The following is a 22498-nucleotide window of genomic DNA, read 5'->3' on the forward strand; positions in this document are numbered from 1 at the left end:
GAGTTAGGCAGAAAATACTGTCTTCTCACTCCCTTTCCATGGTACTGGCTGTTTCTCAAGATATTATGTAAAACGTGTTGTAACATTCCCAGCCAACTTAATAGCTTCCATCTCTTCACTATTCTTGGAACAGTGCTAAACAGATAATGTAGTTTGTAAAGAGACACATTATACCAAAACTTATCTTGGTATTATGAAAAATAGTTAAGACTATTATTTACCTTGTATTTTAATATTTCAGATTGTGTTCGTAGAGTATCTGAAATCAAAATTCTATATAAACATGGACATATCCTCCTATAAACACAGATGTGCTTCTGGCCACCTAAATGTAGCAAGAGTGCGCAAGCAAATTGTCCCCATGTGGTCACTGAGCATTTCCTGAGCTCCTCTGTGGGAGGCCCAGCTCTTAAGGACCTCACGGGTTAGTGTGAGAAGTGGTACGAAGTGGTACGAAGTGGTACGTGAGGTGTTGGCGTGGACCTGCACACACAGAAGGAATGACATCATCTGCTCCTGTTGGGAGTAGAGGCGTGAGATCATGGATAGGAAAGACCAGATCAGGCCACCTTTGTCCTGACAAGATTCCTACACTAAGGCTTTCATGAAACACCTCTCTTCTTTCTTATAATTACTTAATTTACTTTTGGGTTCTTTAGAAGCGAGAAAGAACCAGATTTATTGCCCGTATCTCTTACCAAGTAATTATAAGTTGTTTGGCTTTTTGAAAATCATAAAATCTGCCTGATCCTTGGTTTCTTTAATGATAGTAATAATAGCTAATACTTGTATAGCACCCATTATGTGTCAGGCTCTGTTGTGTACTCACACATACACTTATTTATTCTTTTATATCTTTATAAAAGATAATATTTCTTTGAAATAGGCACTGTGATAACCCCCATTTTACAGCTGAGAAGGAAACAGACACAAACATTTAGGAAGATCCCAAAGCTAGTAAGTGACAGAGTGAAGATTTGAACCCTCGCGATGGGACCTGCTGGAGGATGTGCTCTAACTGCTTTTGCTATGCAGCCTCACAGTTCTTTAATCAGTATTTCTATGTGCATGTTAATGATCCACACAGGATAATTTTTCACTTAATATTTGTTTCATAGTAACAGAGGTATTTCGGGGGTGGAGAGAATGCTGTTTGGTATTTTAAATGGGAACATGTTATTTTTTGACATGAAAAAGATTGTGTGATAAATAATAAGAGCTAAAAGTTATTTAGAGATTTAGAAAATAGCTAAAACATAATAGTCTTAAGAGAAATGCTTTCTTAGTCATTATGTGGGAGGCTAGAATTGCAGTACGTTTTCTTGAGGAAAAGAAAAATTAGAATAAACACTATCACAGAGAAAGAAGAGCCAAGGGTATGTGAATTTTCTTGTCAGTTGAGTCAGGAGTAAGAATCTCGGGACATTCCGTAGTGAGCTATCCGCTCTGTCTGCCTGGAATAAATGATGTTTCTCCCCTTAATCATACATACCTGTGCTGACGGTTAAAAAGTTATGATGCCCAGAGGGTAAAGACCAGCCTTGTGAGTTACAGAATTCAATAAGCATTTGCTCTCTTAATGTTGGTACTGATATGGGTTTAGATCACAGGCTGCTCCTGTTGTTATTCTAGTAAGTAATTTTTATTTATTTTTGAGAGAGAGACAGAGCATGAGCAGGGGGGAAGAGGCAGAGGAAGAGGGAGACACAGAATCTGAAGCAGGCTCCCGGCCCTGAGCTGTCAGCACAGAGCCTGATGTGGGGCTCAAACCCATGAACCGTGAGATCATGACCTGAGCCGAAGTCAGACGCTTAACTGACTGAGCCACCCAGGTGCTCTGACTCATTTTTAAAAACAGTTAATCGCAAGTCACCGTCCCCTCTGACTCCTGTCCCCATCTGTTCATAATTTATGGCAGTTCTTGTCAACTTGGTTAAAATGTTAATGTTGTTTTTCTAACAAATACTGCAAATAAATAAAATAATCAGTACGTATGTACAATGGAGAACTTTGTCATTGAAACAAATGTTGGGATTTAACCCTGGCATCCTGCCCTTTCTGTTCTTGTGGGTGGCAAGGAGGCCTACGTTTTAGGATTCCCCCACCGCGAGCACATCGTGCCTCCGATATTTTGATCTGACCCTTCCTCGCTCAGTGTGCCCTGTGCTCCAAGCCCCTGATGCTCTGTGGACAGGCTCTTGTCCGGTTCTGTCTGGCTGACATGCCCTGTCCCAACTCACTAGTCCATGTTTTCCCCCTTTTGAAAGTATTTCCAGCTATAAGGCCAAACTTGAGTTAGATGCCATGTAACTCATCTCTCTATGTATTCACATACTAGCATCCTGTGCCTGGCTTTCTTAGACTATATTCAGTTTTAATAATGAGTTCTCTTAACTGTCCTCTCACTACCTATCCTGTCTCCTTGTTTAATGTTTGGCACATACTAGAGGCTGTAAATATTTATGGAAGATGAATATAGACAGCTGCTGCCTTCGGAGTCGATTTTTAAGCCTGGGTGCTGCTGGGGAGGGTGAGGGGAGCATTCCTTACTGGCTTCGCACTGATGGGAGAGGCTCTTGTGTGTCTTAAGGTTGGAGAGGAGACACACACGCACATGCACACATGCACACACACACACAAATTGCTGCTTTGGGGAAACAAGAACAAATTGAAGTGTGGAATAGTAGGAGGTAGAATTGTAATTTAGAACACACCTTATCTAGTTGAATTACAGTGGGCCTTTTCCTCTAATGGCGTAAAATAGTATTGCACTTTATGGAGTTGGCACAGATGTTATTTGTATATACTGCACAGTTGTATATTTCTGTAATCTGTGCTGTAGAGAGAATATTCAAATTATACGTGTTTTGAAATTCATATTTTTTAAACAGTTGAGGGCAAAGGTCATTTTTTAAACAGGCACTGAATGATCTTTGAGGCTACATTTCAAAGACAACAGTCTTTGGTATGGCAGTGTAAGTGCATAAAATCGGAAGCGAAGAGCCATGGCCAGGATGACAGATGCAAATGTATTGCATAAAATACCTCAAATTGCATTATTAGCATGCCGTGTAGATTAATGGGCTTTAAAAACTGTCATTGAATAGTGAAGTATTGGAGGATTTTAGTCCGTTGAAACGTAGATTCTTTATTCTGTCATACCGTCCGTGGCATCTTTGCTTTTAATCACAAGTTCTGTTTTCAGCGAGAACCTGGCAACGTAAGGCATTCTTAGCCAGCTGGCAAATGAGTTGACTTAATTGTTGGGTTTTTATGGCTAATTTATCACCTGATCTAAATTTTATTTACTTATCTTTACTAAAAGATGTCAACCAGCATCGATACTTTTAGCCTATCTTGATTGATATCAATTACTCTTTTGGTTCTGTTTATCTAGAAAATCCTTGGTTTGAGTCAAACCCGTTGCCATCCAGTGAAGAAAACCACGCCTGACGCTGAAGTCTAACGAGTGAAGGGACGGAAACTGCTCTGGGTGGGTCGGGATGGGGACGACAAGTGACGAGATGGCGTCCGTGGAGCAGACCTCCTCCTCCTCCTCCTTCAACCCCCTGTGTTTCGAGTGTGGCCAGCAGCACTGGACAAGGGAGAACCACCTCTACAATTACCAGAACGAAGTGGACGATGACCTGGTCTGCCATATTTGCCTTCAGCCTCTGCTGCAGCCCCTGGACACCCCCTGTGGACACACATTCTGCTGCAAGTGCCTCAGAAACTTCTTACAGGAGAAGGACTTCTGTCCCTTGGACCGGAAAAGACTCCACTTCAAGTTGTGTAAGAAGTCTAGTATCCTAGTCCATAAGCTGCTGGACAAGCTGTTAGTGTCCTGTCCGTTTGCTTCGGTGTGCCAGGACGTGGTGCAGCGCTGTGACCTGGAGGCACATCTCAAAAACAGGTAAGCAAAACCTGTGGGCAGGAAAGCAGTAAGTCTCGGTTTTGTCGACGGGTTGCTCAGACAAACAGAAACTTCATAAAGACGACCACAGCATCCATAAGTACAGGGACAAACCCATTTTTGTTTGTTAATGTTTATTTAGTTTTGAGAGACAAAGACAGAGGTCAAGCAGGGGAAGGGCAGAGAGAGAGAGGGAGACACACCTCTGTGTGGTCGTTCTGCTCCTGCACGTCCATGCTGTGAAATAAGGGCGCTCACTAGAAACAGTTACGATATACGGAGTGAACAAGATGTTATTAAAATGTCCGAAACATGCAGATTTTTAGGAAAATTGTTTAAACCTAGGCTGTATTGTCTCGGAAGAGTCGAGAAAAAGTGGAAGGTGGATACAGACACTTTGAAAGTGCAGGTGGCCTTCGGTTTCCGTGGACCCCCCCCCCCCCCCCCCCCCCCCCCCCCCCCCCCCCCCCCCCCCCCCCCCCCCGCTCCAGCAGGACCACGCCACACTTTGAATAGGGCATTCAGGGTTGGGCGAGGTTGAGGGATGTTTTAGGCTTATCTTACTTCTCTCAGTTGGACTACTGTTTTTAGGGGGCTAGGTTTGTCTTGTGACTCTTTTGAACATCAATTATCGGATGTTTCAAGAACTGAACAAAGTTTCAGTTCAGTTACTAATTATTTTGAAGGCAGTGAAGTAGACATTGCACAGCCTTTTAGGAATATTCACTTAACTGAAGTGCCTGTAAGAATTTGATATGGAGTTGAAGTATCATTAGTATTTCGGATCAAGCAGGTTATGGTTGGGACTTTAGTTTGTGAGTGGATAAAGCTTAAGCAGTTATGTCCAGTTGAAAGTTCCATTTTCCAAGTAAGCCTGTTAATATTTGAGTTACACATTTAATCATTTCCAAAGCACCATAGGCCTGTGTAGTGAACGACACACTGGAAAAGGTGAATGATTTGGAAAGGTGAGTGACCTCCTTGATATAAACAGCTAAGAGTGACTACTGATTATCAAAAATAAAAAGATAAACTATAAAATGTAATTTTTTGAAACTTTTTTTAATTAAAAAAACTTTTTTTTAGCATTTATTTATTTTTGAGAGACAGAGTGTGAACAGGGGAGGAGAAGAGAGAGAAAGAGACCCAGAATCCGAAGCAGGCTCCAGGCTCTGAGCTAGTGGTCTGCACAGAGCCGGATGTGGGGCTCAAACCCACAAACTGTGAGATCATGACCTGAGCTGAAGTTGGATGCTTAACCGACTGACCCAACAAAGCTCCCCATAAACTTTATTTTTTGAAAGAGAGAGAGAGAGAGAGAGAGCGGTAGGGGAAGAGAGAGAGGGAGAGGGAAAATCCTAAGCAGACTCCAAACTGTCAGCACAGAACCTAATGTGGGGCTTGATCTCACAAACCGCAAGATCATGACCTGAGCCAAAGTCGTATGCTTAACCGATTGAGCCACCTAGGTGCCCCTAAAATACAATTTTTATATCCCATTTGAACAGATATGTGTTGAACAGCCCTACCTTGTTCTAATTTCTCAGTCAAAAATGTTGATGGTAAGTAGTCTCTGCAAGCTGATAGCCAAGTTAGAATTTAATGCTAGGTTGTAAATTCTTTTAAGCACAGCACCATGTTTTTCATAGTCTTGGCATTCCTTTGCCCCAAACTGACACTCAGCTAATATTTCTTCAGTGAAATTGTTACTCTGTTTTCTGGCTGTCCATTGCTGAGAGACTACCCACCCCACATACAGTGACATAAAGCAAGCATTTGATTCTGTTCATGAGTCTGTGAGGCCGGAATTCAGACACAGCACAGTAGGGGTGCCTTGTCCCTTTTAGGTGATCTCTGGGCCACAGCTGAGAAGAGCTGAAGGCCAGGGACTGCAGCATTTGGACGTGGAGAATCTTTATTCTCATGTCCGAGACCCTGACGGAGCTCAACGGGGGCCCAGGCCCAGCTAGGCGAGCCTGTAGGTAGCCTCTCTCCTGCTGGCCTTCAGGATTTAACGTCTGAACGCGGCACTTGGGGTTCCAGTGAACAAGGCAGTAGCTGTGTAGCCTCGTACGAACCAGCCTCAAAGTCACATAGCATCCCTTTTGCTGTCACTTTGTTTGAAGCAGTCCACCCTGGGCCTCACTTGTGGCGGGAGAAGGGCAAATGTTTGCAGCTGGGTTTTCAAACCCACACAGACAGGCAAACAAGAAGGCCCGTGAGTCAGAGTGTGATTGTATCACTGTGGCATCTTTGTGCACAATCTCACTCATTTGATAGCAGTTGACAGGTTTCATTAGGATTCATAGAATTTCTGCATCAGCAACAGTGATTCGTTGTTATAAAAGCTACATGACTATCCTATGCCTTTGTCAGCTTTTTATGATTTGGAAAGCTCTCTTTTAAATTAACTAATTTATTTTTGAGAGAGGAAAAGAAAGAGCATGGGGGAGGGGCAGAGAGAGTGAGAGAGAGAGAGAGAGAGAGAGAGAGAGATAGCGAGCCCAAGCAAGCTCTGCGCTGTCAGCACAGAGAGAGCATGATGTGGGGCCCAAACTCATGAACCGTGAAATCATCACCTGAGCCAAAACCAAGAGTCAGACGCTTAACCAATCGAGTGACCCAAGTGCCCCAGGATTTGGGAATCTCTTCATTATTAGTAGAAATATGGCATTTGGAGTAGTTTGCAAAAATCTGGTAATCTTGAGTTCAAAATTGTCTTCCCTGTTTGAATAAAATTCTGCTCTTAAGAAATCTGCCTCAATTTGAGAACAGCTGATATTTTCTTCTGCTAAAAGTAGATATTTACGAAAGGTAAATTTATTCTTAACTAAAATTACTAGTTATTAACTGATTATATATTAGTAAAACAATGAAGAATTTTTAAAGACATGGGGATGTGCTCATCTTTAAATGGAGAAATAAAGCTCTTAAGAAATATTCTCCATTAGGTATATAACATTTTTGTAATTACTTTGTGCAGTTCTGCCCAGTGATATCAACTATAAAATCTTACCTCTTTCCTCCTATACCCTCTTCCCCGCCTCATCCCCAGTAATTTAGCACTTAAACCTGATGGTAATTGTACATGTTAATTGTTTGGTTAAATTGAGCATTTGTGTCCTTGTTTATTGGCAAAGTTCCGAACGGTTGTTTTCCTCTTAAAACTTATAGATAGTGTAATAGTATTATAAAAAGTTAGTACAATAAAAAAATGTTTAAAGAAGTCTTTTCTCCTATGCTGAGAACTTTTCTAGTTCATCAGATGGTTTCACAGCCTGTGGATACAGGTAGGCTGAGGCAAGGTTGCTCTTTTAAGTTCACAGTTTAGCTTGGAGGGAAATTTCATGTTTGTCACATTCTTACCTGCATTCTTTTCTTATGTGTAATACAAAAAGCAGATATATATTTGCAGAGAGTATCCAGAATACATAAAGAATTTTTACAACTCAACAAAAAGGCAAGGAATCCACAATTTTAAGAAGGCAAATAATTTGAATAGATATTTTTCCAAAGAAGAATATTTAAATGAACAGTGAGCACATGCATAAATGCTTAACACCATTAGTCCATTCCTATATGGATTGTCTTTTTGAAAGTTGTAAGCATATATGCATTCTGTGTACACACACACGTGTATGTATTTGTTACATGTATGTATATATTTCTATTCTGTATTTAAATATATGTCCTGTATACTAGGCCATTATTAAATACATGATCTGCAAATGTTTTCTTTTGTTCTCTTGGTTGTCCCTTCACTTTCCTGTGCCCTTTGAAGGAGAAACAGGTTTAATCTTTATGAAGTCCAGTTTCTCTGTGTTTTATTTGCTTATGCTTTTGGTGTCATAGCCAGGAAATCCCTGCCTAATCCAGGGTCACTAAGATTTACACCTGTTTTCTTCTAAGACTTTTAAGATCGTCTTTGATCCATTTTTAATTAATTGTGATTGGAGAACACAATTAATTCTTTACTTCTTTAAAGTATATTGAGGCTTTTTCCTTTTGCAAGCATTCATTTAATCATGAAATGGATAGACGGATGCATCGGTATCAAGGAAAAGAGCGTATCAAAACCTTTTCACTTTCACTAAAGGTTTTGACAATGAGAGCTTTATAAAACTTCATTAAAGTCTATTTGCTATACAGAAAACCTCTACTTCTAAGGAGGAGACATATGCCATTTATAGCAACCATTTTAATGTGTAAAATCATTCTGAATTCTTTCTGCAAAGATATTTGGCTAAGCTATGCAACATCTTTGGAACAAAATTGACAACATAACTTAAGATTTCAGAAACGTCTCCTGGAAAAAATGGCAATATTTCCTTTTGCCAGATAAACTGAACCATTTAGGTAGTAAGGGGCCATAAATGAGACAAAGCTAAAAAGGAACATCATGTTGCTAGAACAGCTGTAATGTGGACTTCCTCCATGTGAAACTGACAGCTGCTTAAGGGCAATGACTTACTACACATAAAAGAAAAAATAGAACATGTTCTTCAGAAGGAAATGACGTTACAAGATCGTTGTTGAACCTAAACCTCTTTGCAAAGTCTTGAACTGCTTCAAAGAGCTTCATCCCAGAAAGGGTGGAGATAATTGATCTGATGTTAAAGGATCCCTTTATATAATACCTTCCTTAAATAGAAACACACATCAAAAAGAAACACACTTTAAAGACGGATTTTCTTAATCAAACTTTCCTTTACCACCACACTCAGCTACCAGTGGCGTTTGGATGAAAGGTTTTGCTGCTGCCGATCTGGACAAGCCAGGGTGGGGGCTGATCTGGAGACCTAGCGGACACTCGTGCCGCCAGGCCCTGCTGTTGCTGATACTTCTGCACAGCGCCGGGGGGACCGTCTAGGTTTTTCTCTTTCAGTTGGCGGTCTGCGCATTTGTTATGTTTTCCTGGTGGCCTCCAAAACATTACACTTGGATTTAGGTTTCTTCTCTTCCTTTTTTTTTTTTAACTTCTTTAACTTTACCTTTCCCATCAGGATGTGTACGTCCTACCTTCGCTGTCCTTGAAATCAGAGTTGTCCTCAGACGCTCCACCAGTTGGAGAGTCCAGTTCAGGGCCCTTAGCACCTGGCGGTCCTCCTCCTCCTCCTCCTCCTCCCTGGGAGACCCGGAAGTCCTCTTCCTCCGTCATCTTGCTCAATTTCAAAAAGTTACCAGCGATGCTGTGGTTGGCGATACGGGGACCTCGTCCTTGGCTCTGTTTCACTGTTACCACATTTTTCTTTGCTTTTTCCTGAGCCTCCTCCGCTGTTAGAGTTCCCTCACCCACAGAGCCAGTGTGACTCCCAGTCACTCTGGCAGAACTTGTCCCAGAAGCGAGCCCAACCCAGCGGTTTCCTCTTATAGTGGGCTGTCTTTCTGGAGCCCCTTCAGTTTAAGGTTTTGGCGTTACTAGTTTTGACGCCTTTGGTGGTGTTCTAGGCTTCTTACTTAAAGGCACAATTGCAAAATCAAAATCATCCCTGCAGCCAGAGTCCTCATACTGTGAGTAGTTGACTGGTTTATTATGCCACGCAGACCACACCATGGCCCCTTTCAAGGCTGAAAGTTGGCAGCTTTGAAGTTCTTACTGTCAGCAGCGTGGTGTCCATTCCCTCCCCAAACCAGACCTCCCCAAACCAGAGCTCTCTGCGCCCTGCCGTCACCCCTGCAGTGCTCACCAGCCATCCTGGTTCTATTCATGTGTCATGTTTTCTGTACTAGCCTCCTGCTGCGCCGACTTAGCTGCTGGAATAATCCAAGTTCCACCCCCTGATGCCAAGTGCAGTTTGGGCTGTTACTGTGAAATGTGTCGGTGTTTGTGGTCTATAATTTTTGTTTGTTTATAATGTTCACTAAGGTCTTTCTCATTCTAATGTTCTCTGCTTGTGTTTCTGGATACCACTCTGTGGACCAAACTCACTTTGTGTTCTCCTAAGGCCTGGAAAAAGAACCCCACAAGAATGAATTCAGCATGATCCAGTGGAAAGAGCAGGCATGTTTGGCAGCAGATCTGAGTTTGTTTGGGTTTGGGCCCTGCAGTTTGGGAGCTGTCTGATGCTGCCTTCATTAAGTGTCAAGTTTCCCATCTGTAAAATGGGGTTAACAGGGTGGTTGTGAGAACCCAATGAAATACAGCACATAAAGGTCTTGCCATTTGTTGGGCACTCAACAAATGACTCTTCCTTTCTTTTTCAGTTCCAATTGTTTACAGACTTGAGGAACGACAGCTCTAAGCAGTCTGTGGTCATGAGCTTTTCCCCAAGTCTGCTCTGACCTACTCAGTCCCTAACAGTCTTCTTTAAAAAAAAATATTTCTATTGAGGTATATTTCACCTACTAGAAAACTCCCATTTTTAAGATATACAAGTCAGAGGTGAAGTGGGCAACCCTCTCATTTTCAGAACATTTTCAAATAGAAAGCCCAGACCCTTTGGCAGCCATTCTCTGTCCCCAGGTGCACGGGTTTGAATGGTCTCTCCCTGTCCTCTTTCCTCGCAAGCCCTGTGAGTCATAGTGTTCAGTTCACGGTGTGAACAGAAGTGCCGGTACCAGAGTCTGGGCTTCTCCTCTCTCGGATCACCACAACCTTTTAATCGCCAGATCAGCCGACCCCTTCTGGCGCTTATCTGACTGGCCTCCTTTGTGGCGTTTGCACTACGGGTCTCTCTTTCCTTGTTGGCACTCTTGCCCCTCTCAGTTAGTGTGAGTCCTTCTCGCTTGTTCTCCTGGCCAGTCCCCCCTGGGACCGCCCGCAAGTGCTGCCGTATTTCTGTGTGAGATCTTGTTACATACCTTTATTGTGTTCGTCTAAGAGTTTACTGACCCCTGGGATGGAAGCATACCTGTGTCTTTACCTCTTGAACAACCCCAGTTTTCCCTATTTAAATGTATTTTTGCCTGACATAAGAGAGGCACTAGAGTTCCTTGGTTTGTAGGATTTTACAGTCGTTAGCGAGGCTCTGTCCAGCTGTGCACATTTTGCTCGTGTTTCCTTCCCACTTCCTGGGTCTCGTCCGTTTCCCCACTGAAGACTAGCTGTCACCCTTGTAGATAGCAGTGCATGAGATACATTCGGGGAATCGATCTCTGCCTGTATTTTGGTCTCACATATTTTGTATGGTCAGTTTCTTTATTGAATGAAATATTTTAAAAATACATTTCTCATCAAATTTGCTTACATGACAAAAATCCTATTTCTTGGTTATAGAATTTTCCAAATGTTTCATCAGGCCCTTGCTGGAACATTTTCTGGAGTGTTGCCCAATGGTGCAGAAAGGAAACTCAGTTGTCTCCCTGGTTTTTTTTTTTTTCATTTTTTTTTTAACATTTATTCATTTTTGAGAAACAGAGCGAGATAGAGCGTGATCTGGGGAGGGGCAGAGAGAGGGGGAGACACAGAATCTGAAGCAGGCTCCAGGCTCTGAGCATGGAGTCCGACATGGGGCTCAAACTCATGGACTATGAGATCATGACCTGAGCGGAAGGTGGATGCCCAACCAACGGCGCCACCCGGGCGCCCCACTTGTGCCCTTTCTTACCAGAGGTGAAGAGAAAGCAAGTAATGAGAGAACGTTGAAGAAAGAAATTCTGGAAAGATCCTTTTCAAGAACTTGGAAATCTACAACTTCTCTTTCGTTTGTGACAGGAAATTTATTACTTTTATAGTCAAGAGATAGCTTTCAGTTTTAATTTGAATATAACCCAATATTTAAGTTTTATTGAACTTTTAGATTTTTAAAAATACTGTCACTGAATGCAGTCTGCAGCCCTGGCTGTAAGACTGTCACCCACCCTATGCAAGCTCAGTGGTGTCGGTATAGCCATGTGAGGGTCCTGGGGCATGCTTCTGGCCGTTCTTCCCGATCCCCTCTCCTTCCTCCTGCTCTCCAAACTGGGCAGTATTAGTCACTTTGTCCAGTCAGGACGTCACATGCACAAGAACTGGTATTCTTGGGGCACCTGGGTGGCTCAGTCGGTTGAGCATCTGACTTCGGCTCAGGTCATGATCTCACAGTTCGTGGGTTCAAGCCCCTCGTCGGGCTCTGTGCTGACAGCTCAGAGCCTGAAGCCTGCTTCTGATTTTGTGTCTCCCTCTCTCTCTAACCCTCCCCTGTGCACGCTGTCTCTCTCTCTCTCTTTCTCTCTCTCTCAAAAATAAATAAGACATTAAAAAAGAAAGAATATCTATAATTCCACTGTTGTTGTCCTAATTTTAAAAGCCAGGAGATGTGCTTTTATCTCCTTCCATGTCTGTCAAAAGCTGCTGGGCCTTTGCTGTGCTTTCTGGCAAGTGGTGGGGCCTCAAGTGTATTGCTGCTTACTAATAAACAAGTGTGTAGCGTCGGCCGTGACAGTGGAGAGGCGGAGTGTCACTCGGGGTCCAAGTCGGGATGGAGAGGCACACTGTGGAAGAAGATTGTGGTTCTGCTCTGTGGTTAAGCCATTTGAGCCGTGGGAAAGGGAACTCTGTGATCAGAATTTTAGAATAATATTTGCAGTGTAGTGTCAACAATTCTGGGGTCTATTTTCCTGGTCCCCGTATATATCCGAATACAATTTTTTATTGAAGTGTTCTTTGAGACACACCCGACACCACTGTTTGGGCCAATGCCGTCTTTTAAATTCCCTACGTGGAGTGGAAGGACCATAGTTTGAGTGGAGCTTAAAAGCAGAATCACATACCGCTTGTGGATTACCTGAGTAAGTGTCACAAAGGAGCCATTGCTATTCTGTTGCTTTGACAGGAGCCGTTAATCACTTTTTTCCCCTTTCAAATCGTCTGGGAACCACCTGACGCTCTCTTTCTAGATGTCCTGGAGCCTCTCATCGGAGACTTGCCCTGGAGAGGAGGAAAACTAGTAAAGCTCAGACAGAGATCGAGCCTGAGAATGGACCCACTATAATAGACCCTCCGGGTAGTTTGTCCCCTGAGACGGACTATCCAGGGTCGGGCACAGCGCCCGCCGAGCGGAGCGTGACACCAGCGTCCCTTCCCGCGTGGACTGAGGAGCCTGGCCTGGACAACCCAGCCTTCGAGGAGAACGCTACTGGTGACAGTATGTGCTGTTCACCTTCCCTTTGTTTTTCATCTCTTTTCAAATCAGACCTGTCCTTCCTTCCCGCTGTTCCCTGTTGCTTTCGTGACATATAGTGTTTTCCCTCTTCAGAGAATAATTTTATTGTGATATGATCCACACACCACATATTCACCTTTCGGGTGTCCAGTTCGGACAGTTTGCAGTTTAGAAGCAGAACAGGAAGCTCACCCCGAGGACGGTTGTCCTTCCTTGCCCCTCTTCTGCTGGGCCGGATTCTCCAGTTGTTACCATGTTTCTGACTGTCTGTGTGTTTCAGTTGTGTCGCCTCTTGACTAAAAAACGCACAGCATCAAGAACAACAGAAATAACACCTCCGCTTAAGTGCTTATTCTGTGTCCAGCACCGTGCCAAGCACGTCACGTAGATTAACCGATTAACTGTACCATTATTCGGAGATTTTTTTTTAATGATGAGGAAGGAGCCTGAGTCTTGAGAGGTTAATTGGTCAAGGCCGGAGAGCCACAAAATGGCCAGGTACGCATCTGCCTCCAAGGCCAGGCTTCCCTCTCTTGCTGTCCTCAGGTAGCAGCCCTGATTTGTCACATAGCCCACCTGGAAATACACAGAAAGCTTGTAGTCTGAGATCTTGGGCATGTCTTGATGGTTGACCCTGTGTCTTTACTTCTAAATGTGATTTTCTCTTACAAAACTTCTAAATTTTGCTACAAATTCAAATTTTCCATGCCACAGTTATAACATATTTTTTTATCTCCTAATGCTCAGGCCAAGACCCTCCCTTTCTTAGACCTTGATGTGATTACTTCTTTTTTTTGAAATATGTACTACCTTGCATTGTTTACAGTTGTTTCACGGTTCAAACTTCCTCTGATCAATTAGGACAAGACATTGTCTGTATATATTTTTTAATATTTTTATTTACTTTTGAGAGAGAGCGAGAGACAGAGCATAAGTGGGGGGAGGGGCGCAGAGAGAGAGGGAGACACAATTGGAGGCAGGTTCCAGGCTCTGAGCTGTCAGCACAGAGCTCGACGCGGGGCTGGGACTCAGGAACCGTGGGATCCTGACCTGAGCTGAAGTCAGATTCTTAACTGACTGAGCCCCCCAGGTGCCTCTTGTCTGTATATTTCTTTATCAGATTGCTGTATCGTTTCTAGTGGTCTGATACGTAGTAGTTATTTGTTGATTATTTACTGATTACCTTTCAAAGAGGAAGTGTTTTGGTCATCGGTAACCTGTAGATGTTTTTTGTCCTCCTCTTCTTCTTACCCAGTGATACTGCTTCATTATTAGTCATCTATTAACGTAAGGGGATCACTTATGATAGACGATAACTTAGCTTTACTGGAAGAAAATCAAAATATAAAACGTTTTTCTTTCCATCTATTTTTCTCTTTCTCATTTTTAACTTGGCAGCTACCCAACAGCCACTTAGTTTACCAGAAGGCGAAATTACCACGATTGAAATTCACCGGTCTAATCCTTATTATCAGTTAGGAATTAGCATTGTGGGCGGCAATGAGACCCCACTGATTAACATTGTTATCCAGGAAGTCTACCGGGATGGGATAATCGCCCGAGACGGAAGACTCCTTGCTGGAGACCAGATTCTTCAGGTATCCTTCTTCATTATTTTGTGAACTTGTATCTTTTTGCTCTTATATGTAAATTTCAAACTTAAAAAACTGTGGTACTGTGGAACCTGCAATCTATAAAGGTAAGCTTTACTGCTTTTCTATGCACAACGGATCAGAGTTTGTCCTTTTTCCCATTTCCCCACACGCATGGAATGTGTTTTTTCCCTCCCTACCTTGAATTCAACCCCGTGTGTGACCCAGTGCTTGTCTCTGTGGGCCAGCCGGGTTCTTCCTGGCTCGGACTCCATGCTTGGCTCTTTCAGGGCCACCATCACTGCTGACATTCCCTTGTCCCATTGGCTTTAGCCCTAGTCCAGTGTACCGTCCACCAGTCACCTTCCTTGTCTAATGTATCCTTGTCGACGTTGACTAGTGTAATCTAGAAAAGCCAGACCGTGCAGCATTAGCTACTTAGAATTTATACTGTGGAACTTCAGGTAGAATTCAGAAAGGGCTGTCTCTTGTTGGCTCCCAAATGCACCCTCCTCCTCTGCAAACAACCTGACTCTGCACCAGACCTCGATGCTGCCTTCTTCCTCTTCTCCTTAAGGAGAAATAGCTACTCCAACAGAAGATCTAGCTTGGGATGAGACATTCTTATATTAGAAGGCTTGTTGACACTGAGGGGATGGAGACAGCATCCTACTGTACAGGACTGGAGTCTATGTGAACATTGGCCTGGATATATGATCCATACGAGTGTAAGTGATACTTGAAGCCAAAAGAATGGATATGTAGGAGAGAGAAGAAATAGTCATGAATGAGAAAAGGTGCCTCTTAGGAACCCAAGCTCAAGGACTCTTGCCTCCTCAATGTCATCGTTCCGTCCTTCACCGTGATCTGTCTGTATCCATCCTTTACTTCCATTTTCCCTGCCACTTGCTTCACATCTAATCTAATAGAATCAACACCCCTGCCTCCCCAGCTTCTGCTCTGAAATCCAGCACAACTATTGCTGGGTCCATCCATCTGGGACTCTGCTTTCCTCGGGAAGATTTGACCAGAGGATCAAGTCCAGACTGACTAATGGGGTCCCCTGTGGTCTCTTACACAACCTGTCACCTCAACCTTAACCCTTGCTTTTTCTTCTAGGCAAAGCCACTTACTGCTGACCTGTTGTAGGCGTGGTGCTAGTGGCTGGGGATACAGTTAAGAGCAAAAACACAGCCCCTGCCTTCTGGGCTTTATATGGCTTTGGTCTCCACTCCTGTCGGTATGCTGCATCTTGCAGTCTGTTATTTCCACTTTAACAGCCGGGCCCCACAGCCCTCCCTCCTCCTTTGCCCTTGGCCTGGCTAACACAGACTGAATGAACTTCCAGTGTTTTGTTTTTTACTAAATCCGAAGAGGAAACAGGAGAATACAGGAAGCATAACTAATCCAGCTTATGTAAAATCCATTTTCTGATCCCACCGTAGCCAGCTACTTACTGTATTGCTGATTTGCTGTCATTTTATGGTGTCAGTGCTCTGCCTGGTCGCTTGAGGCTGACAGAGCTCTGGGGCACCTTACCTGCATTCCTGCCTTCCTGGCTGCGAATCCGCTGCTTCCTGGAGGACGCTTGTCGCTGGTGCCCAGGTGTACGCCCCTGGTGTTCTGACACCTTGGCGGTAGAAATCAGGAGAGCCAGACTGTCCTTTCCGGCACCTTACGTAGTGTTCTTTCTTTTTCCCACTTGTGGCCTTTCTAGGTATAATTAAGTGTACATTTTATTTTCGTGTTTTGTTTTTTGCTGCCAGCAATGTGCCAGTATTGACATTTTTATACATTTCTCATTCTTTTTCTAAATTTTAAAGGCAAAAACAAATGCTTTGTTCTTATTTGCCTTGCTTTTAAGATAATTGAGGTTAAATCGTTTTCAGGTTCTGTTTGCTAATATATTCCATCTGCAGGCTTTTTACTCGGTCTACTTTGTAGATTCATTTAATAACATAACTGAGTCCGTATACCTCAAATAAAAATCAATGATCTGAAATCATTGGCTGTAATTTAGGGAATTAACTCAAAGCTATAAATGCGCATTGTAGAAATTCCAGTGCATTATTATTGTTTATGGAGGCATACGTACTAATAACTCTAATAATGGTACGTACTAATAACTCTAATAATGGTGATCTTAAATCCAGTTTAGTGATTTCAGATTGATACGTATGTAAGTGATGAATTGCAGGAATCTTCCTCCCAAACCAAGAGCACACTATATACACTATGTTAGCCATAAATTTTATTTAAAAGAAGAAAAGAAAAGTATGAGCACATAACCTGATTAGTGAATTCACCAAGAGTCTCTCCTGTCTTGAACCCTGACTTCTTGTTGGCCTCTAACTGGTGTGCTGGAGTCAGTAAGTAAAGCCGCACCTTTTCCCACATATGGAGACGTATTTATGATCATTCAAATGTAAACACTTGGAAAGAAGGCTACTTGGGTTTTTTTTGTTATTGTTTGTTTGTTGTGTTTTTTTTTTTTGCTGGCTGGTTATCTTCCACTTTGTGTAAGCTACATAAATAATACAGTGTGAGCCAATTTGAAAATACCTTAGGGTCATTACGAAGGTCTGTTTCCAGACCAAAGAGCTAGCTAGGCTATGCTTTCAGTTCAGCAAACCATATGCAGTAACCATGTGTGGCTTCAGCGTCCACACACACACACACACACACACACACACACACACATTATTCTCTTAACTAGCCTCTTTGAAAAAGAGAACCATGTACCCTCAAGGCCATTTACAATACAGAATTTTAAGCAGTTTGGAGAAAAAAGTACTGTTATAAATTACATCAATATCACTATTTAAAAGAATATAAATTGTGGAACATTATTAAGAGTAGGTATTTTCAGTGTGGTCTGAATTGTTAGCGATTTGTTCATGTTTGGGTTTGCAGAAAAATAAGTATGGTCCTGTCTTGACCACACTGTTGCAAAATACATTTAGCTAAAGATGTGGGAGAGGTTACTGTGTTGGTGCTATTTTTGCAAAAATCTAGAGGCAGCCTTTTATTTGGTCTCTGCTTACTCTGAATTTCACTGGCAACCACACATCTGTGAAGGAAAAATCTTTTTCTAATCGTAGGGTACTCCACAACCCACATCACAAAGATGATGTGAGGCTCCATGCTTGCATAGGGCTGTGGCTGGATTCCAGACAGATGTTTATCAAGTCATTTGTGCTACATCTGGATTTAAGGTGGAAAACAGATGAACCTTGAGATAAATAGCTTTTTAGCTGAATTGCCTGAAACAGTGATTTTTAACTAGCAAATTCACATCAGGCTGGTTTTTTAGAAGCTGCTTGAAGTTCTTTTCTTGATCCTCTGTTACTATTCAACTTTTTAATCAAGGATTTGGATGGGTACCAAATGCACAGATATTGCAGACTTGGGAGGATAGCAAGTGTGTCATCTATGATATTTAATGCCTGGGTTTTAAAAGATATCAGTAAGCCCAGATCAACAAAATTCAAGTTAACAGCACTCAAAACTATAACCCTGGATGAATAGGAAGGGGGTAGGGCCTTTTTAAATATAGATTCTTGTGGAAAAGATCAGAGGGTTTGGATGATCACAAACACCCAACCCAGAGCCCGCCACATGGCCAGCGCTCATAGACTTTGATTACCCCCTCACGGTTGTCTTGGACAGATGAAGAGAGGAATTCTAACGGGGATAAATACCAAGAATAGTGCCAACCCCCTCTTCTGACTAGGTGAATAATTGAAGCTGAGTATATATTCTTAGCGATATTACATGTCCAATGACTCACTATACTTGGTTCAAGATCATGAACTTTAAAAATAAATAAACGTCCTGTGAGTACTGAGTTATTTTGCTTGTTGTGTTAGATATTATACTTGCGTGCTAAAGACTTAGAGTGAAACTACAATTGACCAGCTCTTCTTTAAAGTAGAAATCTGAAATAGGACTGTGTACCTGGAATGTGTCACTTTCACTATTTCACTTTAAAATAATGCTCGGTTTATTTTGTATAGCTTACGTGTATTTCATTTGAAAAGCAAATTCAGTCCAGTAAAACTCCAGCTATCAGCACAGAGCCCACCGAGGGGCTCAAACTCACAAACCTGTGAGATCATGACCTGAGGCCATCAAGAGTCGCAGGCTTACCTGACTGAGCCACCCAGGCGCCCCAGCAAGTGTATGTTAAAACATTGTTAGGGGTGCCTTCCTTTGTAAACCATGACTGGACGTCATTTTCACAATGTTAGTTTCTTTGGGAAGCGGCACATGAGCATTTCTACAAGTCAAGAAAAGAAAAGATGGTCACGCAGGGGTTCCCACTCTTTCTTCCAGGTCAACAACTGTAACATCAGCAATGTGTCCCACAACTATGCCAGGGCCGTGCTCTCCCAGCCCTGCAGCACGCTGCACCTCACAGTGCTGCGCGAGAGGCGCTTTGGGAACCGCACCCACAGCCACGCTGATGGCAGCAGTCCCCGGGAAGAGGTCTTCCACGTGGTCCTTCACAAACGGGACTCTGGGGAGCAGCTTGGCATCAAGCTCGTCCGGAGGACGGATGAGCCAGGCGTTTTTATCCTTGACCTGTTGGAGGGGGGCCTGGCCGCGCAGGATGGGCGACTGAGCAGCAACGACCGAGTGCTTGCCATCAACGGACACGACCTGAAGCACGGGACCCCCGAGCTCGCTGCCCAGATTATTCAGGTGCGTGCCAGATGGTCATTTGGTAGCCCAGCCTTGGTTGCCCTGTGTCAGTGTTTGTTCCCAGAGCAGGGGAATCCAGGGGATATTTGACATTTCGTGGGGAAATCAAGCGTGGCTCCCCAAATCCTTCAAGATGCAAAATGCCCAATAGTTTAGCTTCCTTAGCGATAGAGTCCTTTCTGGAAAACTATATCCCTGTAGACATTTAGCCTGGCTCTTTATATAGAGTGAAGGCTCCACTGTGTCACATGGGTTTCTCGTTTGTTCCCTGGGCTCCACCCAGCCCGAGACATAACAGATGAAGGTGTCCACATGGAACAGGAGAAAAGTAAAGCTAGAAGGAGCTGTGATTCCAACACTGTGACTTACATGCTCTCCTAACTCCCCCTCCCTGCCTCAGGCTTCATACAAATGGTAGAGGTAAATACGTTTTTATTAAGAATAACTCAGGGCGCCTGGGTGGCTCAGTCAGTTAAGCATCCAGCTTTGGCTCAGGTCATGATCTCATGGGTTCGTGGGTTCGAGCCCCGCATCGGGCTCTGCGCTGACAGCTCAGAGCCTGGAGCCTGTCTTCAGATCCTGGGACTCCTTCTCTCTCTCTGACCCTTCCCTGCTCACGGTCTCTGTCTCTCTCTCAGAAATAAATAAAAAACATTAAAAAATTTTTTTAAAAAAAGGATAACTCGGGGCTCCTGGGTGGCTCAGTCTGTTAAGCATCCAGCTTCAGCTCAACTCATGATCTCAGGGTTCATGGGTTTGAGTCCCCACATCAGGCTCTGTGCTGACAACTCAGAGCCTGGAGCCTGCTTCAGATTCTGTGTGTGTCTCTCTTTCTCTGTCCCTCTCCTGCTCCCACTGTCTCTCTCTCTCTCTCTCTCTCTCTCTCTCAAAAATAAATAAAATATTTAAAAAATTTTAAAAACAAAAATTTAAAAAAAGAAATTGGATGCCTTAAAATGTCATCAAATCAGAGGCAGCGGTGGAACCTTCTGCTGTGGATGCTGTCCACCTCCTCCCCTGGTGAGCACGAGTCATCTGGGGACTGCTGGGGGGGGGGGGGGGGGGGGGGGGGGGGGGAGAAAGTTCACCACTTACAGGGTTTGTTAACTGAAATAGGAGAATTGCATGGACTTTCATGAAGTGAGAAGTCAGGTCCATAAGATGGAAGGATGCCTAAGTAGGTGGGCCTCATGAAATTTCTACCCGGAATGCAGAAGTAGAAAATGCATTTGAAATTTTTCATGGTAATACATGATATTTGGAGTTTGATCATCCAGATAATTAAATAGTTGTGTCCTATTTGGTGCTATCATTGTTCTCAAACCATAGAAGACTAAAGTTGCTCAAGTTGTTTCTTTATGAAAAAAATTAAGTCTTATTGTTGAAGATTATGAAAATAGCATGTATTCTGTGTCTGAAAAGACTAATGAAGACAAAATACAGAAAAGAAAGGAAGTTAAAATCACATTCAATCCAAAGACCCCAAGATAGCAGCATTAATATTTTAGAGAACATCATGGCAAACATTTTTATGTAGGTGTCCACAGATAAATTGGGACATTTTTACATAGATACTTAGCTATGCGCTCATCTTGCAAATTCTGAGTTTGCCACCCTGTGTGTCAACAGTATGTTGCAGACTTCTTACCCTGAAAATAGACTCATCGTCACATAGCTGTGTAGTAAGCATGTTGGGCTCCAACTTATTTAATCATTCCCATTGAAAGGCTTTGACTTTTGTTTTCAAGTTTAAGAGATTTTGCTAAACTTCCCTCTAGAAAGACCTTACCAAGAGTCTTGACTTTAACAGAACTCTTTTTGCTATGTTTGGAACCCTGCGGTATTAGATGTGCAATCTATTTAAAATTAGTCTCGGGGCGCCTGGGTGGCTCAGTTGGTTAAGCCTCTGACTTCGGCTCAGGTCAGATCTCACGTTCGTGGGTTCAAGCCCTGCGTCAGGCTCTATGCGGACAGCTAGCTCAGAGCCTGGAGCCTGCTTCTGGTTCTGTGTCTCCTCTCTCTGCCCCTCCCCCTCTCATGCTCTGTCTCTCTCTGTATCAAAAATAAATAAAAACATTTTTAAAAAAGATCTATAAAATTAGTCTAAACCTAAATGTTGGTCCGTCGTCCAACGCCTAGATGCCCACCTCCATCACACACCCAGAATGTTGTCTTTCAAGTAGTCAGGAAGGATCCGGGATTTGTTTCTGTTAATGGGTTCGTTGGTTGCAGGTATTACACAGTAAAGAAAATAAGTCTGTGCATTGAAATGAAATCACAAAGGGGCTTTTCACTCTATAAACACCATATAACCTAATCACCTGAGGTGTTAGAATCTTAAATATCAGGACTAAACATTCTACTTTGGCATTTATGCTTTAGAGCAAGCCCCCAGACTCAGGCCAGCTGTGACGTGTTAGTCTTTCAGTTCTTTGCAAGAACTCGTCTGAAACTGTTCAATTTACTGAGGTGCTTGAATAAGCAAATGATTTTTAGTAGGGCCTTACAATTGATTATCACTCATTTTCCAATTTAATAACTGAAAATGGAGTGACTTCTTAACATCATTGACTATAATCATGGGGGAGGGCCCTGCTTTCCATCGCAGCCCCTTGAGCTGTCAGGTTTCATGCGGTCATGATTGAGAATCAGCATCACTTAGCTCAGGCCTGCACTTTTTTTTTTAATGTTTGTTTATTTTTGAGAGAGAGGGTGCAAGTGGGAAAAAGGCAGAGAGAGGGAGACACAGAATCCAAAGCAGGCTCCAGGCTCTGAGCCCAGTGTGGGACTCGAACCCACAAACCGGGGGATCACGACCCGAGCCGAAGTCAAATGTTTAACTGACTGAGCCACCCAGGCACCCCAGGCCTGTACATTTAAAAGCAAAGATAAAATAGCTTTAAAAATATATCATAGATGTAAATCTGTGTTTAAAATATGCATATATAAATATAAATAATGGACCTCTAAATTCAAGGTGATAGTTATGAACCTCTAAAATAATTTAGTGTTACATTTTAAATGTGTATGTGTGTGACATCTGTGTGACGTGTGTGTGAGACACCATATGCAATGAATGTAAACACTATAAATACTGTGAATAACACAATATACAGTACACAAAAATACTAATCTTGTTTTACAGGACCTTTGTTATTCTTTTCAGAACTGTTTGAGCTCATGTCCTATTTTTGACTCAGCCCTGC

At 43.0% G+C, this 22498-nt stretch overlaps 1 protein-coding gene across 1 annotated transcript in view; it reads left to right on the forward strand.

Annotated features, from left to right (window-relative positions):
- LNX2 (ligand of numb-protein X 2) overlaps nt 1-22498 on the forward strand; it is a 73853-nt gene that overhangs the window by 36595 nt on the left and 14760 nt on the right. Inside the window, exons 2-5 of the mRNA XM_029936911.1 lie at nt 3398-3913; nt 12731-12978; nt 14395-14594; nt 18924-19292. Coding sequence (XP_029792771.1) covers nt 3504-3913; nt 12731-12978; nt 14395-14594; nt 18924-19292 — 1227 coding nt within the window. The 5' untranslated portion in view covers nt 3398-3503. The remainder of the gene's footprint in view (nt 1-3397; nt 3914-12730; nt 12979-14394; nt 14595-18923; nt 19293-22498) is intronic.

The sequence above is a fragment of the Suricata suricatta genome, chromosome 4, assembly GCF_006229205.1.
Source record: "Suricata suricatta isolate VVHF042 chromosome 4, meerkat_22Aug2017_6uvM2_HiC, whole genome shotgun sequence".
Classification (NCBI taxonomy): Eukaryota; Metazoa; Chordata; class Mammalia; order Carnivora; family Herpestidae; genus Suricata; species Suricata suricatta.